The sequence below is a fragment of the Zootermopsis nevadensis genome, unplaced genomic scaffold, assembly GCF_977971745.1.
Source record: "Zootermopsis nevadensis isolate Lab colony 2312 unplaced genomic scaffold, Znev_1.0 Znev_ptg000020l, whole genome shotgun sequence".
NCBI classification, from domain to species: Eukaryota; Metazoa; Arthropoda; class Insecta; order Blattodea; family Termopsidae; genus Zootermopsis; species Zootermopsis nevadensis.
This window is the reverse complement of record NW_028259152.1, coordinates 17,069,619-17,091,074: the sequence shown is the minus strand read 5'-3', so window position 1 is coordinate 17,091,074 and position 21,456 is coordinate 17,069,619. Positions and strand designations below refer to the sequence as shown.

Sequence of the window (21,456 nt, the reverse complement as noted above, 5' to 3'; positions counted from 1 at the left end):
TACTGTAATAATATAATTTATTAAAATTTTATTACATGATTTTTACTAGTATGGGTTCTGATTATATCACATTTTTTAGATAAATCCCTAATGTTTTGCACCGTTGCCACACTTGTAATATTATTGTTAACTTGTATGCGGATATGTGAATTGGATGGGCGCCGAAGTGATCCTAGCTCTGTGCCTCATTTTTCTATTAATCCACCATCAGCCTTGTGCCTGCAACAAACCACAGTAACCTACTTAGTGAGATCTCATGATAATGACCTAGTTTCAGGAATGCCTGCTCAAATGATGGAATTATGGTTCAGCTAGGGCCTCGCAATCACATTGGATATGTGAGGCTGTTTGTGATTGTTTCACATTTGTACATAGTTTCATGAAAATCAACCGTTTGATGCAGAATTTATTAAGGGGACTAGACACACAGACATAATACCATAAGTTAATTTTCCATAGGAAATAAGGAAGAAATAGAATTTAAGAACACTGTATTATAGATCTATCTCGTCTAGCCATAAAGGTGTGAAGAATTAAATTCCTGTGCACACCTCCCCCCCCAGGTGCCACATGTGACTGGTGTGTGTCACGGTGACTGTGGTAATTTCAATTTTGTTTCATTTACCAGATCATTGCATGGTGCAATTTGTGAAGCCAAACTTGCTTGGTAATCGGAAGGAGTTTCAGAATCGATTCATGAACCCCATTTCAAATGGACAGTTTGAAGACTCAACAGCACACGATGTGAAGATAATGAAACGCCGGGCCCATGTTCTACACAAGATGTTGGAGGGATCAATTCAGGTAGAATTGTTTACTGTTTTATTTTATGTAAATATGATGTGTAGATTCTTCACTTACATTACAAAATTCCGCATAGACCGTTTTCATTATGTTGTGTTCTGCCACGATAATTAATACAAAGCAACATTTTATTGTTGAAGTGAGTTAAAATTAATTTTAATTGTCTTTATCCTAGTTGGTATATTAAGAAATTGGCCTGAATATGTTATTTTAATACCAAAACATGTCTTCAAAAAATTTAATTTTAAGAATTAAGTAAGTGTTTTGAAGTACTTAACTAATATATAAGGTGCTGCAGTTCTTGGATGAAACTAATTTTCCAGCACTGCCACCGTTATTTTTATTTCAATGGATAGTGTGTTCGATGATCTCGCCAACACACACGTCCGTACCCACATAAGTGCACGCAGTCATCTAGGTCTTCCTCTTGTTCTGGTACCCTCAACTGTAGCTTCCAAAAACTGTTTCGTCCTTCTTTCATCTGCCACTCGAACATGTCCAAACCATTTCAATTGTTTTTCTTCCAATTTTGTTTTAAGTGAATTAATTCGCACCTCTTCTCTAATTTTGGTGTTCCTAATTCTGTCCCTGCTCGTTTTCCGTATTGATTTTCTGAGACATTTCATTTCCACCCTTACTAATAAGAAATAAAATGTTAAAATATTGTACTTTCTTCTGTTGCAGAGGTTTGACTATTCTGTGTTGACTCCATTTCTACCACCAAAACAAGAGTATGTTATTTCAATCCGCTTGTCTGAAGTTCAAATTAAGGCATATCGATATTACCTGGAACACTTGAGTAAAGGTGGGGAGAGGGGCAAGGGAGCACAGCTTTTTACTGACTTCCAGAATCTATCGAGAATATGGACACATCCGAGGGTATTGCAGATGAGTGATGACAAGGCTGAGAAAACTGCAGAGAGAAAGGTAAAATTGATAAATTATGAGAAATTGTAAGTCAGAGTTGAAGAAATTCAGCAAACATAGTTAGCTTGAAAGATATTTATCTGTATAGTTATTAAGTAACCCTGAAGTATATTGTTTGTTCCATAGGAATTAATTTTGAGGTAATTAAGGTGGAAAATAAGTATGTTCCAAAATCTACAGGTGTGTTAAAATAGAAATCCGCTAGATCCGATTTACCATGCGTGATGTTTGGTGCAGAGACTGATTTTTAACTTGATGTAATGAACTTTTACAATAATAAATTTTTTATAATTTTTCAGCGTTTAATGGAATCGGATTCAGAGGGTTCGTTGAAAGATTTCATTGATGATGATGACGAGACAACAGAATCATCAGATGGTTCTTCCTCGGACAAGACAGATACGCAAGCTGCAGAAGAAGGAAAGGGGAGCAACCAAAAACGTGTCGGCAGATACACACGAAGTACATGTAACAATCTAGTTGAAGGTGAGCTAACTGTGTTTATGTGTTGTATGTGTCTGATAACACACACACACATATTTACAAAGTATGTTGACAGGCCGGTACTCTTTCCTGTGTTTCGGATCTGCTGTTTAAATCTTTGGAGGTGTAGCTAATACGAGGCGCGTCCCAAAAGTAAGTTTCCCTGGGGCCGTTTACAGAAACAAAACACAATTTCATGGAAATATTTATTGCAACAGATACAGCAAGTGTCCAGCTATTTTTCAACATATTCGCCACCGGAATTGAGACATTTGTCATACCGTGGGACCAACTTTTGAATACCTGTGTCGTAGAAGTCTGCCGCCTGGGATTGGAACCACTGTGTGACAACCATCTCCGCCTCTCTGTCATTCTCAAAACGCTGACGCTGACCGGACAGGAATTTCTTGAGGTGTAGGAAAAGATGGAAATCACTGGGAGCGAGGTCCGGGCTGTAGGGTGAATGATTAAACACCTCCCAGCTGAACTCCTGCAGGAGACTTGCTGTCCGTTGAGCCGTGCGCGGCCTAGCGTTATCACTGACCGCACTTCACAGTCGGCGGGAGCTGGAATAAGAACCTCCATCTTCAACAGCTGCAACGATGCTACTGTGAGAACGCGGGAAGTGCCGTTAGTGCATGAGCCATGCTACGTCATTGCTCTATCACGTACGCACAGTCGCTTCGCTCAATATAAGGTTTGCTAGCTGTAGGACGAGTGGGAAACTTACTTTTGGGACGCGCCTCGTAATATGCTGAGCTAATAAAAGACTTAACTGTGTTGTCTTCTGTCTACCAAGACATTATCGGTTTGATTGTTTGTCTTTCCATCAGAAGTCTCGGTGTATTTGTGGATTTTGTGTTGTGAGAAGATTATACTGATTAGTATTCCCATTCCCATAGAAGAATGTACAGTGAGCCCCAAAATGTTGTATAGACAGCAGCAACTTTGGTGGCTGCTTGTCAGTCAGTTTATTAAAATGCCTTGATTTCATTCATTAAATGTGTATATATACACATTTTTTGGACACATTATATAATTTGCTGGTTTGTTGCCACCCTTATCCCATCTGACCTCTATTCCTACTAAATCTAACTTGCGTTATGCTCGTTCTCTCGACTCCTGACATTTCACTTTCCAAATTGCATGTCCACATTCTTTTGCTTCGTTCATTCATTCATTCTAAGGCCTTGCTTAGCATTTTATAACATATTGGAGGCCCAGCACATGTACATCCACAGCTGCTTATTTAGCATGTTCATAGCTGACCTTCACGTCTGGAGGTCTTTTAGTCTGTTTACATTGCTTACTTCTGAATGTTGTATGTTGTAGAACTGGAAAGTGGGAAGGATGGTAAAGATGAAGATGAAGAGAAATCAAACCACGTGGCTTGGTGGAAGCAGTTTATTGATGGAGATGAACTTGATGATATAAAATACAGCGGAAAATTAACTCTGCTGTTTTCCATACTTCGGGAGTGTGAGAAAATCGGAGATAAAGTGTGAGTAGACAGTAGTTCTGTGTGTGTGTGTGTGTGTGTGTGTGCATTAAAAAATGGCTGTCTTCTGGATTGTAGCACCGTGTAGTCTGGTAGAAGTTTACCGACGTTTCAGAGGTCATCATCCCAGCACTACGACTATGAAGATAGCCATCTTCGGACTCACGCCATGAGAATGCGCGTAGACTCTTTGCTATGAATATGTCACTTATGAAGTGTTTGTTTCAGGTTGGTATTTAGCCAGTCTCTCTACTCGTTGGACCTCATTGAATATTTTTTGGCACGTGTTGATTCTGCTACACAAGATGGAGAAACTAAAGAGTCGCTGGATGGTAATACAGGCTCGTGGTCTGTAGGATTGGATTATTTTCGTCTTGACGGTTCAACATCATCTGAGAATCGTAATGTCTGGTGCAAGCTCTTCAACCGTGAAGAGAACCACAGGTTTGTAATTAAACCTTTAAGGTTTTTCTTTAAAACGTCCTCAACTCAGTAAGAAGTGGCTAGTGTTGATATCTTGAGGCCATGACATGGTAAGGAATTGTTGTTATACTGCCGTCTCTTAAGAGTTTTCTTTAAATATGTGTACCAATCTTATACTTCTGCTTCGAGTATTAGGTCCTCGGGCCTCTGCCATCTTCAACTGAATTCATCTGTCCAGCTTGTCTTAAGTGTTCCTGTTCTTCTGTGTCCTTCAAGTTGTAATTTGACAGTATCTTTGAAAATCTGTTTTTATTCATTTTTAAGAATCTAAAATTGGCGTGGGTCTTGTGCCGCTTGGTCGCGGGGACCGTGGGTTCGAATCCCACTCAAGCCATGATAAACTTCTATAAATAATAATAACAACAACAATAACAACAGTAGTCTGTAATTACAGTTGCAAACAACAAACTACTTGGACCCAAGTAGTATTTGATCCTATGACCATGTGCACATTAGGCTGTCATTCTAACCTATGACCTAAATTACATGTTATTTTTCTCCTTTGAACTTCCATCACCTGAATATTGTGATAGGTTGAATTATGTGTAATAATAGTTTCTTGTTAACTTCTGATCATAACTTACATGCCACAGACTTTTGCTTTGAAAAAAGGAGAATTTGTTGATTTATTGAGTGACTTTTAAGGATTGACTCTACACCAGAAAGTTTGTTTGCACGTAACATTTGTTGTGACTTTCAGGGCTCGCTTATTCATCATTTCAACTCGTGCTGGAGGTTTGGGCATCAATTTATATGCTGCAAACCGTGTTATAATTTTTGATGCATCATGGAATCCATCGCACGATGTTCAGAGTATTTTCCGAGTGTACAGGTTTGGCCAGAAGAAGCCATGCTACATATACCGGTTTTTAGCACAGGTATGCTCTATGAAATAAAGAAGGATTTTCAAACTGTTGTCTGTTATAATTCAGACGCAACAGGCAGAAGGAAAGCAGCAAAGTCAAAGGAGTTAAAGAAATTCTTATGGTTTCTGACAGCTGCCACTTTCTTGTCAGGTAAATGGTCTAGTTTGGGACTCAGCTTTGCGACTCTATAAGGAATATGAGCCAGGCGCAGTTTTCACACAGTTCTGTTACATTTCCTCAGCTTCTGTGGTTGCAAAGCTGAGTCCTGAACAGTAATTCATAAATACGGAAGAGAATGTTTGTGTTCAAGCAGACTGGCTGTCATATAGACTGCAGAACATGCAGGACCAGAGGAGAGTACAGCAGAGAAACAGAGCTGTCGGAGGCTATGAGTATTTGTGCGTTAAAAGTACTTTATGAAGTTGTTTTTATGTCTGTACCCTCATGAATGCCTTTGGTGATGAAGTGTATATAATAATTTTAGCGTCCATTCCTGCTGCCAGGGGTAGGTTTAGGAGAAGGTACATGAAACACCACACATCTCTTACACTAATGTTGTTGTTACTGCATGCTAGTTCTGGCACACTGCTAACAAGGTTCAAATGAAGTATTGTGCAGATTACAATTAAGAATGTGGTCATTTTAAGTGAATTTGGTGTAAAAACAAATATGATGTTGTAAGATTTGAGGTTTTCACAACGGTGAGTATGAAGATTTCTGTCTTATGGGTTGTTGCTCTGTGTAGTCTGGTCGATGTTAACCAACGTTTCAGAGGTCATACTGCCTCCGTCATCAGGGCGATGAGTATGAAGATTTCTGTCTTCTGGGTTGTTGCGCTGTGTAGTCTGGTCGATGTTTACCAACGTTTCAGAGGTCATACTGCCTCCGTCATCAGGGCGATGAGTATGAAGATTTCTGTCTTCTGGGTTGTTGCGCTGTGTAGTCTGGTTGATGTTTACCAACATTTCAGAGGTCATACTGCCTCCGTCATCAGGGTGATTTATCGCAGTATGACCTCAGAAACGTTGGTAAACATCGACCATACTACACGGCACAACAACCCAGAAGACAGAAATCTTCAAATATGATGTTGCTGACAGACTGGGACTGATGAGTTCCTTCGTTAATGTGACACGCATTTGAACATAAGGGTGTAAGGAGGATTAAAGTGAAACATAATTTGCCAGTTGTTCTTGTAAATTACCCTATAAATAATTTATTCCTTTGTTTTATTTTAACTGTTTCAACATGTTTGAAAGCTAAGATAGTACCTACTCAACTCTCCACTGTGTGGGTCAGTTATAGCCACTCGTTTACAAACAGCAGTTGTCCACGACAGTTTTTCATGTGGATGAAGTATCTGATGAGTAGAATTTTTGTCCGACTGATGAACTCAGCCAACATTTGTTAACTCCTGAACATAATTCATTGTAGGGTACAATGGAAGAGAAGATCTATGATAGGCAAGTGACAAAGTTGTCCCTGTCGTGCCGAGTCGTGGATGAACAGCAAATTGAGAGGCATTACAACATGGCTGATCTTCAGGAGCTTTACCAATTTGATCCTGAGCAGAAGACCAAACGGCCAACTCCAATTCTACCCAAGGTATTTTTTTCTGCTAAAGCTCAGACATTGCGTGTTTGTTATATACTTAGTACTAGAAAATAAATGTCATTTGATTTTGTTTTGCTTGTTTTGTTTCTTTCATTATGAACTAAACTAACTGTGGAGCATTTCAAGTACTTGGGAAGCATAGTCACGACGGACGCTCTATGCACCAAGGAAGTAAAAGCAAGGATAGCCATGGCCAAGGCAGCTTTCGTCAAGAAGAGGATACTTCTCACTAGCAAGTTGGGCTTGGAGATGAAGACGAAACTAGTGAAGTGTTACGTATGGAGCAGAGACTTGGACACTCAGGAAGAAGGAACAGAAATACCTGGAGAGTTTTGAAATGTGGTGTTGGAGAAGAATAGAGAAGATCAGGTGGACGGATCGAGTGACCAACGAAGAAGTATTGAGGAGAGTCAACGAGCAAAGATTACACGAAGGAAAGCTAACTGGCTGGGACATATTATGAGAAGGAATGGGTTACTGAGTGATATCACCGAAGGCCAGGTTGAAGGAAAGAGAGGACTAGGAAGAAGATTGATACAGCTAACCGACGACCTTAAACAAGGAAAGAAGATGACGTTCCAGGAATTAAAGCGAGAAGCCGAGAATAGGGACAACTGGAGAGCTCTTTTTGGGCAGAGCAATGGACCTGTCGTAAGACAGAACACTTAATAATAATAATAGAGCACATTCCTTATCAAGAAACTTATAGTCATTCCTTTTATGGGACGCAAAGATTCAGTCTTATTCTGAGCCGATTAAATCTACACCTCTTATTATGGGCTAATCGTGTCCAATCTATTCAACTCAAGAACCACTGGACAGATTGGAATAAAAATTGGTATGGAGGCTGTGCCATTCTGTATGAACTCAAAATTGTACTTTCGAATATCGTATGAACATCGATAACAAAATGTAAAATGAGGAAAGCTGTAAGGTTGACATTGAGGTACTGCAATCTGGTGGTCTTGGTGGGAATTCATTTGTTTGCGATGGTCGCCGTTGTTACCATTGGCAACCACTGTTATGTGTTCTTTGAATGTTTACTGTTATTCCCGTGGTAATTGTGGTTTGTATTGATGTAAGTGGGAATCAGTCAAAGTGTTGGAACAGGTTAGGAAACATTAGTTTTGGTTAAGTCAAGTCAGGTTCGTTAGGTTAAGACAGGTTAGGTTTGTTTGTTTAGTTTCAGTTAAGGAAGTTAAGTTAGGGTAGGTGTTTAAATATTATTTTTGAATGTGGGAATTATGACATTTTTAATACTGGATTTTGAAATTTTGAAAATTTTTAAAATTATCTGAGTTTACAAATTTTGAAAATTTTTAAATTTTAAAAATTTTGTAAATTTATTCTGTGGGACAAAGCTGATGTAATATCTCTAAATTCACAGTGCAAAGAATGCATGATTAAATGAGTATTCTGATACAGAACCTAATGAACATGCAGTGCATGAATCTATCAAGAATTTCAAAGAAACAAGTTCTGTATGTGACGCTGCATATCTGAGAGGCCTTGTGTTCTTACCGAAAAAAATTAATGGCTATCTCTGATTGTATGCTGCAGAGTCATAAAGAAATCAGCACTTAAATGTATTAACTATTCTTTAAATTTATTATCAAAGTTCTTGTTTCACGTAAGAGTTGCTTGAAAATGTTCTTCAGAGGTAGGACCATTCACTGTGCGCTGCTTTCTTTAAATGAGTGAATGACTTTTTAGGATCGTCTGCTAGCTGAGCTGTTGAAAGAACACGAACATTGGATTGTTACATACCATGAACATGATTCTTTGCTTCAAAACAAAGAGGAGGAAGAGCTGAACGAGGAGGAACGTAAGGTTGCGTGGGAAGAGTATGAGAATGAGAAGAAGGGCAAGACCATTCCACCAGGTATGTCAGCACGAGATTAATATCATGTGATTTGAAGCTTTCACGACGACAAGAGTCGATAAAATCTTCTCTGGTAATCATCCACATCATTTGGTTGCATGAGAGACGAACATTTCAGGAACCATTTCTGTCCCCTTCGTTAGGGTTCTGATGACATCAGAACCCTGATGGTTGGGACAAATGGTTCCTGAAATGTTGGTCTCCGCATGCAACCATTTGACGTGGCTTATTGCCGTAGAAGATTTTATTGAAATTAATATTAGTTCTGTAACAGTGATTTCCTTAATTTCTTGTTATTCACATTTTGGTTTGTTTTGTAGTACTTGCAACTTTTTCTTCTATTTCAGTAATTACTGGTGTACCCGGTCTGAACATACCAGCTCTTCGTGAAACCTTACGGAACGAGGTCAGTACATATTTTTTTACTGTGATTTTAAAAATTATAAATTACCTTGAAATCATTCAGATGTTGCAAGACTTGATTTGACATTTTTAGATCTCATAATGTTGTCAATTATATGTATTTTTGTCATGCTCTTCAGTTATGATAAGGAATCTTGAATTGGTTATGTGACATGCTGTTTTAAATAGTGGATGATTACAAGTTGTCTGAGAAATTTCAGACATTTATTATGAAACAGCGGACACGCTGGAATTCTGGCTCGTGTCCCAGTTCATACAACACAAATTGGATGTTGTGTTTCAACGCGTTGGTGAGATCACAAACTTCCTGAATCACTACAGTAACGTCTCATTATAATGAATTTTTGTAGGTTGACAAATTATATTTGTTCAAAGAATATTTGCTCTAATGAAGGAAAACAAAAATAAATTAATGACTTGAGGTTTATTGTTTTTAGAAAGATTATTGAATTTTTGTTAAGTGACATTTCACCAATTCGTTGTGGTACCAGTGAGCCTTGAACAGTTACAACATAAATTACAATGATGTAACATTTTTGTGATAAAATTATCTCTATATTTTAATATTTTAATATTAATTTTTTACTAAACGTTCCAATTTGTAAATCGATCATTCGATGCGGAACGTGAAATGATATTTTAAATATTTTATATTTTATTATCTTATTAAAAATTGTGATTTGACAGAAAATATTAACCTAATTCACAATATGACGCAAATATACTACCTTATGAACAAAATTATCTCTATCTGATGCCACTCTTTCAATTGATTCTTCATTCTAACTAATTTATTATAATTGTCGTGTCGATCATGAAAGAGCATTGGCCGTTGCTTCTGAAAGGTTGGTCATCTGTTTTCAGTTGTTCTGTTTTGCTTAGTAAGTGGAATGCTCTCTGACTGCTATAAGCTTGTGACTTCACACTTTTCATTGTTTGGAGTTCAAATGAAGAGGTGAAATCTAGGGATGGGGAAACTGCTCTGCTGTTACGAGAAGCTTACGACACTTGAAAGAAAGTTCATTCTGATATGCTGTTGGAAAGAAGCAGAATTCAGCTTTGATGCATACATAGCCACAGACAGTACACATCTTTCAGTTCAGTATGATATCCAAGAAATTCTAGAGTTTTTCATTGCTATTGCCTGATTTTCAATTCATCAGTTTTTTTCTTCGTAATTAATGTTTGATGTTGCTTAGATGTTTGTAATCATTCTGTATATTAACAGAATCTTACTAAGGGATTCGTTAATGGTTTTTATTTCTGAATAATATCACTTGAACTAAGCAATGATCATTCATTTTAAGAGTGCTCTGTAAAGCACGTCAACCATGAAACACGCTACTTAGTGCAGTGTCAACATACGATCCCATTTAGGTTACCCAGACTTTTGAAATATTTATAAGGGTTGTCAAGTGTATAGGCATTTTATGTGATGATTTTTGTTTGTTTAGAACCCTCTTATAACAGAAGATGAACTTCAACAAAAAGTGAGCGCTGCTATTGGCCGGATCTTTGAGTACCTGAACACTTCACAGAATACGGTACCCGCACAAAACTACCAGGTTTGTTAATCCTTTGACATATAGGATATTTGAAAGGAACCTTACTGCGAGGCCGGCAGATGTTTAAATGTTCGGGCCTCATAAATGTAACACTTTTGTAGAAAAGATTGTAAAATCAAACAATTATCAAATTTCACAGTGTAACATGTAATATGATAACAGTTTTTAATTGTACATTAAGAAGGACTTCCTAAATATATTATTTAATTACTGAATGAGTACTAAATTGACATTGAAAACTGATAAGGGTTGGTCCATCAGGTTGGGAGCTAGACCCAGAACTATAAACTGTTTGCCGCAAAATATCATGGAGGATATTGAATTTTGACATATCCGTGCAATGGGTGAAAGGCCATGAAATTTTGAACTTGGAATATCTGGAGTCTGTACAGGGGAGGTCAACTGACATCAGTCATAAGAAAATTACCAAAGTTAGATTTAGTGGAAGTTTAAAAGATCAGGTAGGAGAAGGGTAGCAATGAGATATGAGAATCTGCCGCCTGAAAAACCAACCGTTTTACATTGCGACTTATATACTAAAAGTGTTGCCACCTTTTATATGGCTGTGAAATTTCTCTCAATATGAGGGAAAAACATGAATTGTGTTTGGAAATAAAAAGTCAAGGAAAATATTCAAATGTGTAAGAGATAGATTCTGTGATGAACGGAGAACACGAGGCAACGTAAGCTTCAAGAGTTGTACAGGGCATCTTGTATTACTTTTATAATTAATAAGATTAAGGTACACTGGTAATGTAACTTAGATGGGGAAACCTGAAATGTGTCTATGTGGAAGACTGAGGAAAAGGCGGGAGGGTGGTACTGAAAAGGATAAGTAAAGGAGGTGGAATATTTACCAGGATATTACGTACAATGACAGAAATACCATCATCATCATCATCATGTTCTGGTACCTTACTCTAGTAATAGCTCCTTCATCTGTCGTTATTATGCTTCTTGTGTATGATTAAATTGTAAATTTACTTAAATCTGCTGTAAGATATTGATGTTCTTGGAGGAGGAATTCACTGGCTACTTTATGCAGGATTGCATTTTAGTTAGATGTTAAGGTGGCGACTGACTTGTAACATTTACTCGTAATGTAACATTCGCGGCGAGCATGTTACATTACACCACAACTGGTGAGGCGTATCGAATGCTCGTTTTGAACGCTCGGCTCGACTGTGCTCATGTGTGCTCCATTCATTTCATTCAATATGTCGGACGTGGAGGTTGTGTTATCTTTGTTTCATTTAATACGCTACTCTTATCTAAAGAACTCATGAATGCTCGTTATGACGCCGCTCGACTGACTGACTGACTTGTAATGTAACACTCAAAGGGATTCGCGAAAAAACCGACAACACGATGGAGCACCCGCGAGCGTGAGCGGCTCCGTTCGCTGTCTTCACTTGTGTAATGCTTGATTTGTAACACGTTACATTACAGGCAAATGTTACAAGTCAGTCGCCACCTTTAGAGAAACACATGGCTTAGAACATGATGCAGTGGTGGTCTGTAATGTTAATGTTATCGGTGTTCCACCCTGTTTGTGTCCTTTTGCCGATTAATTAATTTCTTTAATTCACTGTAGCATTTCTACATTTTGGGCCACTGGAAGTACAAGCTCATGATATTTTAGTTGGAATGAGAGTAAGGCTCCGTAAATGATTTTTTATTTTATTTTTGCTTGGCGCAAGATGTATTATTCGCAGTTGCAAGCACTGCAGCAGTACCGAATACAGCAGGAGCAGTTGAAGCAAGCGGAGCAACAGGAGACACTGAGGCAGCATCAGGAGAATATTATGCAGACTGGAGCAAACTACAGCAACCCTAACGTAACATTCAGGCAGTTCTTACAGGTAAAATTAACTCTTTGTTAAGTGGGGCTTGACGTTTTCATGGTGGCGAGTTTGAAGATGGCTGTCTTCTGCGTTGTTGCACCATGTAGCCTGGTAGAAGTTTACCAGTGTTTCAGAGGTCCATCGTCAGGGCAATGAGGAAGCCACGTGCATGGAAACTGTTAGAGTTATAGGAGACTGGCAGTCAGGGAAAAGCCGTGGCCTACCCAGTGGGGACCGGAGTCAGAATTGGGGGAGGGCCTGGGAACCAACAGGAAATTGGATCTGGCCAGCAGGAGGGTTAAGGACATGCAGGAAGAATCCAGCAGACAGACAGACGTGGATGTGCCCTTCACCCATGTTGGAGTGTGAAGAACATAAAAAAATGGATATTAGAGAGAAATAGGTTTTGAATGTTTGAACTGGCATAGGAGAGCTGAGATTTTGCAGAATTGATAAGTTCCGTAAGAAGAGGAATTTGTCATTCATATAAATAGCTGTCAGCTCCACTAGAGAGACCTTCTCTCTGTTTTTGATGTAGTTAGTTATTAGTAAAATAAGTAGTACATGTCAAAACATTGTTTATATATAATATAACTGTCAGTAGTAGCTGAAACTTTCGAGCGGAAAGGGGAAATGAATTGCTCGTTGCAAGACATAGTTGATATTTGATATGGTAAATTTGTAGTATTTGTTAATTATTATAAGTAGAATTCTCTAATTGTAAGTTTGTGGTTGTTTCTTGTTCTAGGACCGTCAGCAAACGAACCAGAATATAACGGCATATCCGACCAACTTGTACCGAAATATTGCTACAGATAATCCTGGTATATTGAGGATGCATTCTAAACTTGTTCCTAGTGTACCACCGAGCTCATCATTAGGGGCCATGGTAAGAGAAAAGGTTCTGAAATGAATGCGATGGTTGTTCTCTTACTTATGCGTGGAGGTTAACCTTCTCATTACATATTTCTTGTTTTGAAACAGAAACAGTGATGTGATATACAGGTATACATGAGTCACATAATTCTTTTGTACATTTCTCTAGGCATTATGTAAAATCTGTTATGTCATTTTGCAGTATTTCTTCATGCCTGTTCAAAGAGTCAGGTACACTTTATGCAACAAAACTTAAAATTTTCTGAGTTCAACGTCAGAAGTGATATAGTCAGCATGATAATTCCAGTCATTCGTAGTTTCCTTGTATTGTCCTTATGTGGTTTTTGTCTACCTTCCATTTTATATTTTATTTAGTGTTCTGTCTGATGACAGGTCCATATGAACAGGATCCTTCCATCCTTTTCTCGGACTGGGACCTGTTCATATACGTTCTTGGCAGATGATCCAGAAGTGGTTTGCCATTGCCTTCTTCTGTGTGTGAATGGAGTAATTGTTGGGATGCCACGGAGGAAAACTCCGTGTTGCCTAGACCACGGCCTTGCCCAACACAAGTTATAAATTCGGGCACCGCCGGGAATCGAACCCGAGACCCCAGGATTACAAGGCCAGCGTTCTAACCGCTAGACCACCGTGGCTTATACCTTTCATTATTTGAAATTATTTATGCCAGATATTTATTAAGTAAGCCATGTTTTGTGGTTCCCTGTCACCACGGCGTGACACGTCCTCGGGTAGCGGATGGAGGAACAGCCTCCAGTTATGGAGGTTAGCTGCGAATATATTGAATAAGCAGTCGCAGGCAGCCGATGAGGGGTGGTCCTCCAGCTTGGGGGTTGGGTGTGAAGCTAACAAGCAATCTTTCACCGTAAAAAACTCACACACACTCTTTGGCACAACCTTGGCAATTGAAAAACGATATGAGATTTGGAACGTTGAATGTTAGAAGTCTGTATAGGGCTAGGGCACTGAAATCAGTGAGTAGAGAATTGGAGAATTATAAGTTAGACTTAGTGGAAAATTTCACTTTTTCCTAGGTGTGGTTTTTCTTTTCTTTTCTTTTCTTTCTCTCTCCCCCTTCATAGCAGAATTAGGGCCACAATTAAGAGAGTTGAATTTGTTAGCCGCAGGTTGTCTTACGTAATTTTGGAAGGACGTTGGTGCAGCATTATTGTCTTTAATGTTCATGCCCCAACTGAGGACAAAAGTGATGATATGAAGGATAGCTAATAATTTATTATAATTTATTATAATTATATATTGTATTTGCTAAATCATTCATCGCATTGACAAAAGCTTTTCAGTCTGCACTGAGCAGGTTAAATCACCATATAATTTATATATATATTTGGATACAAGCATTGCTCTTTGCAAATGTGTCATGCATGCAGCGTTCTAGTGATGGATATTCAGTAAGAGGATTCAACTCTGCCTTTCAGATTTCTGTGACAGTGTCTCTCAGAACAATTTTTTTTACATCTTCCTTGCCATTTGTGTGATTATTTGGAGTAATGTATCTTCTTCTCTGGCTCTCCTGTCTGTGTTTGGTCCATGGCCTCCTCAATTCTCCTCTTCCATTCGGTCCACTGTTAGGTCTGTCTGTCCGAGGCTTCGATCGAGGTTTCGAAACATCTTCCTTTTTACGGTGCGAGGTTGTTAGCCTTGCGACAAACCCCCAACCTGGAGGATCAGGGTACCTGACTTAGTCTGACCTCTCCCCCTCGACCAATCTGGCTAGGGAGGCCCTACCAGTAGCTCTTAGGATCACTGAGGTACTCAAGCCCCACCACCGTGACAAGGTGCAGGTACCATTAAGTGGGGTGGAGTAATGTATGCCTTTCTCTTATTGTTACTTGATTTCTGTTTCTGGATTATAGTAATTGTGCCTTGACAGTGAAGCTGGCTTCATTTTTGACGGTGTATCATTATTTCCACAGTTACCAAACTTGGGTGGTAAACAGACAGGAAGAAATGAAGCTACGAGTCGTCCACCAATGCTTTTGCAATTGTTAAGACCATCCACCAGTGTGATGCAGCCCCCATTTGCTTCCAACACCAAAGGTCAGTGTCATGTAGCAGTTGTGTGTGTCAGTGTGATGTTATTTGGGTTTGCATAATGAAGGTACGTTTGGTGTTGATGTGGGATGGAGCCAGTTTTAGGACCTCCAGAATTTTAATTGTATTATTTCTTCTGTATGGTTATTAGTCTGTCTTTAGGACAGTGGTAAATTCCTCTGAAGCACTGATAAACACCTGCAGTACTACATGTTGTTATACCCAGAAGACCGCACTCCAAATATTTGGTTCATAGTTTTACAATATATGCTAATTGATGTTTGCTTGTACAGTGAGTCATTTGAAAGAATTCTTGGAGCATCAGAACGCACAACAACCAGCAGGCAGCAGTACGACTATAACTGACGATATGATCGAGACAATTGATTGAGTCAGGTATGAATCTGCATTTTGTGTCAGAAATATATTTACTGTGCATCCCTGCACGAGTCATATGCCCCAATTTTTCATAGAACTTTTAAGAACAAAGATTTGTTGACTGGAAATGTTACGATAGACGAAACAGTAATATGCGAAAGGAATGTGGCTTGTTCCATTTTAGGAATCAACACAGTTGCTGATAAAACTGCAATAGCAATGGCACTTGATACATTGAGGATAACATCAAAGCTCATCTGGGATTGTGTGTCCTGTCTGGGTGGAAAAAGATTGCAGTCCAATTGGGTCCCTGTTTCCTGTGGGAATCTGGGTATTAAGGATGCAGGTCGGGAGGGATCGAGTAGTCCATTCCTTGGTCCAGAACTATCAATTTCAATCTCACTGTGTGTTGGTAGGTGAGGCAGTCAGAGCCCTTCATTAGAACGCGTTCACTTAAACTCTCTAGGGATCCATAGGATTTGAGACTTTCGCAGCAAGTACAATCAATAAAATCTTCTCGGCCAATCAGCCGCGTTAACTGGTTACCGTAGTAAACCGACGTTCTTGGAACAAACTCTGTCCCCGTTTGTCTCTCCAGATTTGTGACAGTACTAATACTAGCGTTTCTTGCCGTTCGGATGATTTGCGTATTTACGCGTGGTAACTCGGTCAGTATAGTGACTGCCTATAGACTGGATGATCACTCACCCCCATCTAGTGCCGAGGTTAAGAATGTTTAGGAGCTCTATGTCCTCTCCCCCCAAGCGACTTACATGGCGTGTAATGGGACTGCTTCGCTTTTACTTGCATAAGTTACCCCCTTTTCTCAGGAAGTGACTAACTCGAAGAAAGAGACAAGGAATTCATTGAAGTGTACATGTGACAGACGTCGGTTGGATGATGACCTGAATCATCATAAATAAGATCAAACTTATTTTTCTCAGTATTCATGAAAATCCAACTCTTCCCATTCAAACATACATTTGAGTCAAAATGAAGATGCTGAAAAGAAATTAGCAAATGTTAAGAATTACATGTGTGTGTCAAGTGTCCCTGTTATTTTCTGTTCATAACTCAGATTGCATCTCGTTCCTGCAGTAAGTATGAGGGAGGGTTGGATGGACCAAGAAAATCTTTCCTCAGTTGAAGAAATGGGAGAAGCCTTCAGTTGGCAACTGCTCATTGTGTTTGTGGTTAATACCGCAAAGAGGCGAAGTTCATTATTACCTGGAGCTCAGTCTGTAGTTTGGATGGATTCTGGTGTTGTCAGATGTTTACACTGTCAGTGCCGTAATTAAAGAATAATGGACAAATTGGCAGGTGGTGACACGGAGGTGAAGAGTAGTGGCGTTTAATACTCATCTTCTTTTTTTTTACTGTGTTCTTGGTTTTGGCATCTATAAACCAGGGGTTTTCAACCTTTTTCACTGTGCGTCTCGCTGACATGCAGTAGACCATTGAGGTCAATGTTATTGTCAGATCTCTTTGGAACCATGAGTTTGCCTACTGTTGTGCGCTAAAAATGTACAAAATGCAGTCGTTTTAACTTTATAACGCAAGGCATCCTCATGACCCAGAATCAGATCACAGTGTCTTGGTTATGTCTGCCACGTCAGTATAAATAAAGACAGGGAAGTTTAGTCAAAAGAAAATGAAACCAATTATTTTTCTAGAGCTGGAGTGGTATGCCTGTCGTAACGCAATAGCATAATGAAAACCAAAATCTGATGCGTAAAATAACATTTATAGGATGTGTGTATATACTGCAAATAAAGTAGTCCATGAATTAATGTTATAGGGTATTTTACTCTTAATAAGGATAAGTTAAATAACAGCGAACATTTTGTCGCTCGTAACATGAAATTTGAAATGCTGTTGTTAAATGTGTCTACCCACCTTGAATATAAAATGTACTCTGGCTATAAAATTTCTAAAATATTACACTGCTATTGCAAATAAATATATTTTTGAGTTGCAGTAGTACATCTGAATCTCTGATATGACAAATAAAATTATCAATGTCCACAGACTTCCACAAATAGGCACGTGATTCGTATGTATTTATCGTCATCGTCAACAGCAGCACGAAGTGGCTAATATATAAAATGTACATAAGCAGTGTTTCTGTTAGAAATAACTGCGATATTTGAATCAAATAATTTTTAAGAGATTATTTATAATATTATATCTTCATGTAAATGGTCGTCCAATTTGGTTAAAATTTGCATTTGGTAAGAACTGTAAAGCGTTTTAATTTGGAGTAATGTCACGTGCTCACAGAGGAAGGACGTGGCGTGCAGACATTTCTAAAATATGTTGAGAGTAATTTTGTTCCTGGAATATGTGTACGTCGTTTTAAGTATATTAACTTTTGCTGGCAGTAGGTTTAAATCCTGGTCTTAAGTTGGGCTTATAAGTTGTCTTGTACCAGATCTGCAATTTTTTTTTCTTTCTACGCAGGTCTCTGAATGAACCTGTAGTGTGCCCATTAACTTGATCATAAAATTCTCAATTTGGGAACAGAGTTTTAACTTTTTAACTCAAGATACTCGTCTCACAATGCTATGAAATTTAATGACTGTATTTTGTTAGGTGTCATGTTCATAGTGGATGTACATTGGTAAAGCAGAATAGAATACTGAAAGCGCAAGAGAATTTGAAATAAATTTACTGTTTTTCCCTTTCCATTGTCTTCATTATCAAATTGAAACCTGTGTATGTTGCTTATGCAAGCTCTTAGATAACAACAGAAGATTTGTTATCCTCCATATGTTTTAGGTAAAGAAAGTGTATTTTAAGAAAACTGTAATTAGCTGGGATAGCCGCGTCAGTATAGTGAATAACTACGGGCTGAGGCGACCGGGGTTCGACCCCGCGCGGGGGCAGAGGATTTTTCCTCTAGCCTCTGCGTCCAGACCAGCTCTGGGGCCCACCCAGCCTCCTGTCCAATGGGTACCGGGGTCCTTTCCCGGGGGCGTGACGCTGACCGCTCACCCCCATCTAGTGCCGAGGTTAAGAATTAGTAGGAGCTATACTTCTCTCCCCGCAAGCGCCTACATGGCGTGTAGTGGGACAGCTTTACATTTACTTTTTATGTAGTGTGTCATTTGCAGAACTATAAATAATAATACATAGACAGATGGTATTCCAGTGGGATCTGATGTCTGCCCTTCGCACTCTATCCTTTTCATGTTCATGTCAGTGGGAACAAAATCAGTTTTGTCAAGCTGAAGTTTCTTCAGTAATGCAGGCAGTGAAAAATGAAACAGTAAGTTTTTTGTTTCCTTGTGATAGGCCTCCACCAGTTTCCTCAGTTCCACGACTCTTACTCGTGTGTTCAGTGCCTGAAAGCAACGCGTAAGAGAGCTGTTCACGTCAGTGTAATCCGTTAGCTCCCATCTTCTCCAAAGCTAACACTCCAAATTTATTAACATCTCATAATCTGTTAATGCATTTTAACAGATAATTGAGATGTTTGTTGTAAATTATCAATATGTTGTATATTTAATTAAGTAATATTAGAATAAAGAATGTTCTTGTAAAGGTAGCTGAAAAGTTAAAAACTGTATTGTAAAGTATGATAAGACTTGAAAAAAAAAATATTATTATTCCAGTACAAATTTGAGGACTGGATGTTCACTTCATACATGTATTCCTGTTATATTTTGTACTGATTAGTTGTATTCGTATGCGTTTTGTGTACTGTTCTTGCAGAACGACGCTAGGTAAAGATTTGCCATCCGGTCCTTACATGTCCAGTCGATGTATGTTAATAGCTGTATAAGTGGATATTTCTGTTAGCGCGTCGGACGGCTGTGTCTGTCCTCCTGCTTTAAATTAAGCTGCCTTAAATTAAATCAGTTAAACAGGATTATTTAATTTATTTTGTTAATCATTAGTCCATTTATTCTTCTGTCTTATTAAAATTATTGTTTTGTGCGTAGAAATTTTGAGTCTTGGGTTCTGATTCCTTTCCTTTCCTTGTGCGTCTGTGTAGATTGTCGATCCGAATTAATGTTTTTCTTTTGTTTGCCTGCTATATATGTGTGATTATGTTTTCAGTAAGAGATACGAATTAAAGTACGGCGAAATGAGTTAGACAGAAATTGTGCTGTTATCAAAAAACTGTTTCTCTGTACTATACATTCACATTTAGAAGAGTTAGTATTAAATTAAACCCCCTTTCATTGATAAAACTTCTATAAAAATTTGTACAAAGAGAAAAAAATATTTGATATAATTGCTAGTTCCATTATGTATCATGTTTGTCATGAGAATATTGATCTCAAGTGTGTCATATGTAGCCATCGTGGACTTAGGATGTTTTTGAGGTTATCAAAACATCATAACAATGCTGCGTGACCTAACAGCAGAGCACAGACCATTTCATTGGAGTTTAATTTGGGGGTGGGGGCTTCCCTCTTCGGCCAGCAGTAACATCTTCATTTGTAGCAGGATTAATAATAAGATTGTCAGACCACTGCATTCGTCATTACTTTGTTGTCGCCAATGTACTTTTATAATACATTTCTGTAGTATTTTGTTATTCTAATAAATGAAAAGTATTTCTCTCCATTTTAATTATTATTCGCCATGCAGGTTAAAGTACACACTGCTAAGAATTTACATTTTGTGTATTTTGGCTATGAAATGTGGTATCTCATATTCAGTGCTCGGAAGTATATTTGAAAAACTTATATGCATTGCCAGATTTTCCCAGTCTGCCTCATTTCACTTCCCTAACAGCCAGTGGTGTTTCCGATTAATCTTGATCTTGCTGTTGTAGGTTGTGTTGCCATGTTACCTTTTAGGTTAGTTACCAATGTTCCGGTGGAAAATAGGGCACCGCAACCCAGAAGACTGCAATTGATATACCGATATTTTCACTGAATATCAAATAGCATTGAAAGGAATATAAAATAATATGGGTCAAGAATTTAAAAAGAATGAAAAATGCTTATAACACAAGAATATTTTATGGATATCTGCGCTAAGGAATGTGACAACTCGGATGTACATCATGTGATGAAGTTACTAGTTTTAACACCCTTCATAGTTAGATGTTAAACATCATGGTCTGTGATGATGATAAATAATTAATGAAGACATTTATGTCATAAATTCAATATTCCTGGTTGTGCCATTGTGTTTCCTTTAACCTTATTGTGCTATTCGCCCGAATCCAAACAAGAATCCATTGCCGTAGAGTGTGACATTTGACCTCGGTCCACGTCAAGAAATCTTTCGTTGTGTCAAGTGACTTCATTCTCGGAGCTATGAAAACACACCTTTGTGGTCTGCATAGTGCTTCCACCTAGTTCAAAGCTTTTTAAGTTATATGAAAATATTACGTTACGTTTATAAAATGAAATTTTTTCATATTTTTACCTTAAAATAGCATTATCTCAGGAAAGTTGTGAGAAAATAATGCAGTGTTGAAGAGTTAATGCTTGAAGCTGTGTGTTTAATTATTCGTGGTTTGTGTACTTGAGAACGTGACATGCAAATACTTCGTGTTTCAGTGTTATTCATGTTATAGAGCAGCTTCCATGTTTATATCAGGAAACGAGCGAAGGCAAAGCCAATATTTTGCAGTCGTTTTAATTCATCCTTTACTGCAGAGTTTGTATCTGTAATTCTGATAACTTATCAAGTGTTTATACGTGTAGAATTATGTTTTATCATTAACAGATATAAACAAGTAATATCTGTGACTCGTGATAATTTAAGGAAAGTCATA

The 21,456-nt window shown here is 38.4% G+C and overlaps 1 protein-coding gene and 1 long non-coding RNA gene across 6 annotated transcripts in view; one reads left to right on the top strand and one right to left on the bottom strand.

Annotated features, from left to right (window-relative positions):
- XNP (ATRX chromatin remodeler XNP) overlaps positions 1-20,291 on the top strand; it is a 190,136-nt gene extending 169,845 nt beyond the window's left edge. For 4 of the 5 annotated variants that reach the window (XM_087352021.1, XM_022071000.2, XM_022070998.2 and 1 more), the window contains 15 exons: positions 629-804; positions 1,489-1,731; positions 2,031-2,217; positions 3,547-3,715; positions 3,941-4,156; positions 4,896-5,073; positions 6,496-6,666; positions 8,389-8,557; positions 8,905-8,963; positions 10,435-10,545; positions 12,246-12,407; positions 13,138-13,278; positions 15,221-15,344; positions 15,632-15,734; positions 16,795-20,291. In XM_087352021.1, the coding sequence (XP_087208147.1) occupies positions 629-804; positions 1,489-1,731; positions 2,031-2,217; positions 3,547-3,715; positions 3,941-4,156; positions 4,896-5,073; positions 6,496-6,666; positions 8,389-8,557; positions 8,905-8,963; positions 10,435-10,545; positions 12,246-12,407; positions 13,138-13,278; positions 15,221-15,344; positions 15,632-15,729 (2,204 nt within the window). In that variant the 3' untranslated portion in view covers positions 15,730-15,734; positions 16,795-20,291. The remainder of the gene's footprint in view (positions 1-628; positions 805-1,488; positions 1,732-2,030; positions 2,218-3,546; positions 3,716-3,940; positions 4,157-4,895; positions 5,074-6,495; positions 6,667-8,388; positions 8,558-8,904; positions 8,964-10,434; positions 10,546-12,245; positions 12,408-13,137; positions 13,279-15,220; positions 15,345-15,631; positions 15,735-16,794) is intronic. The other variant, XM_022070999.2, reaches the window with a different exon arrangement.
- On the bottom strand, positions 20,198-21,272 carry LOC147873322 (uncharacterized). The gene is made up of 2 exons (XR_015535979.1): positions 20,876-21,272; positions 20,198-20,576 (listed from the first exon to the last, which is right to left on the bottom strand). It is a non-coding gene; the product is annotated as an uncharacterized LOC147873322 (long non-coding RNA).
- Between the last annotated feature and the right edge of the window lie 184 nt (positions 21,273-21,456).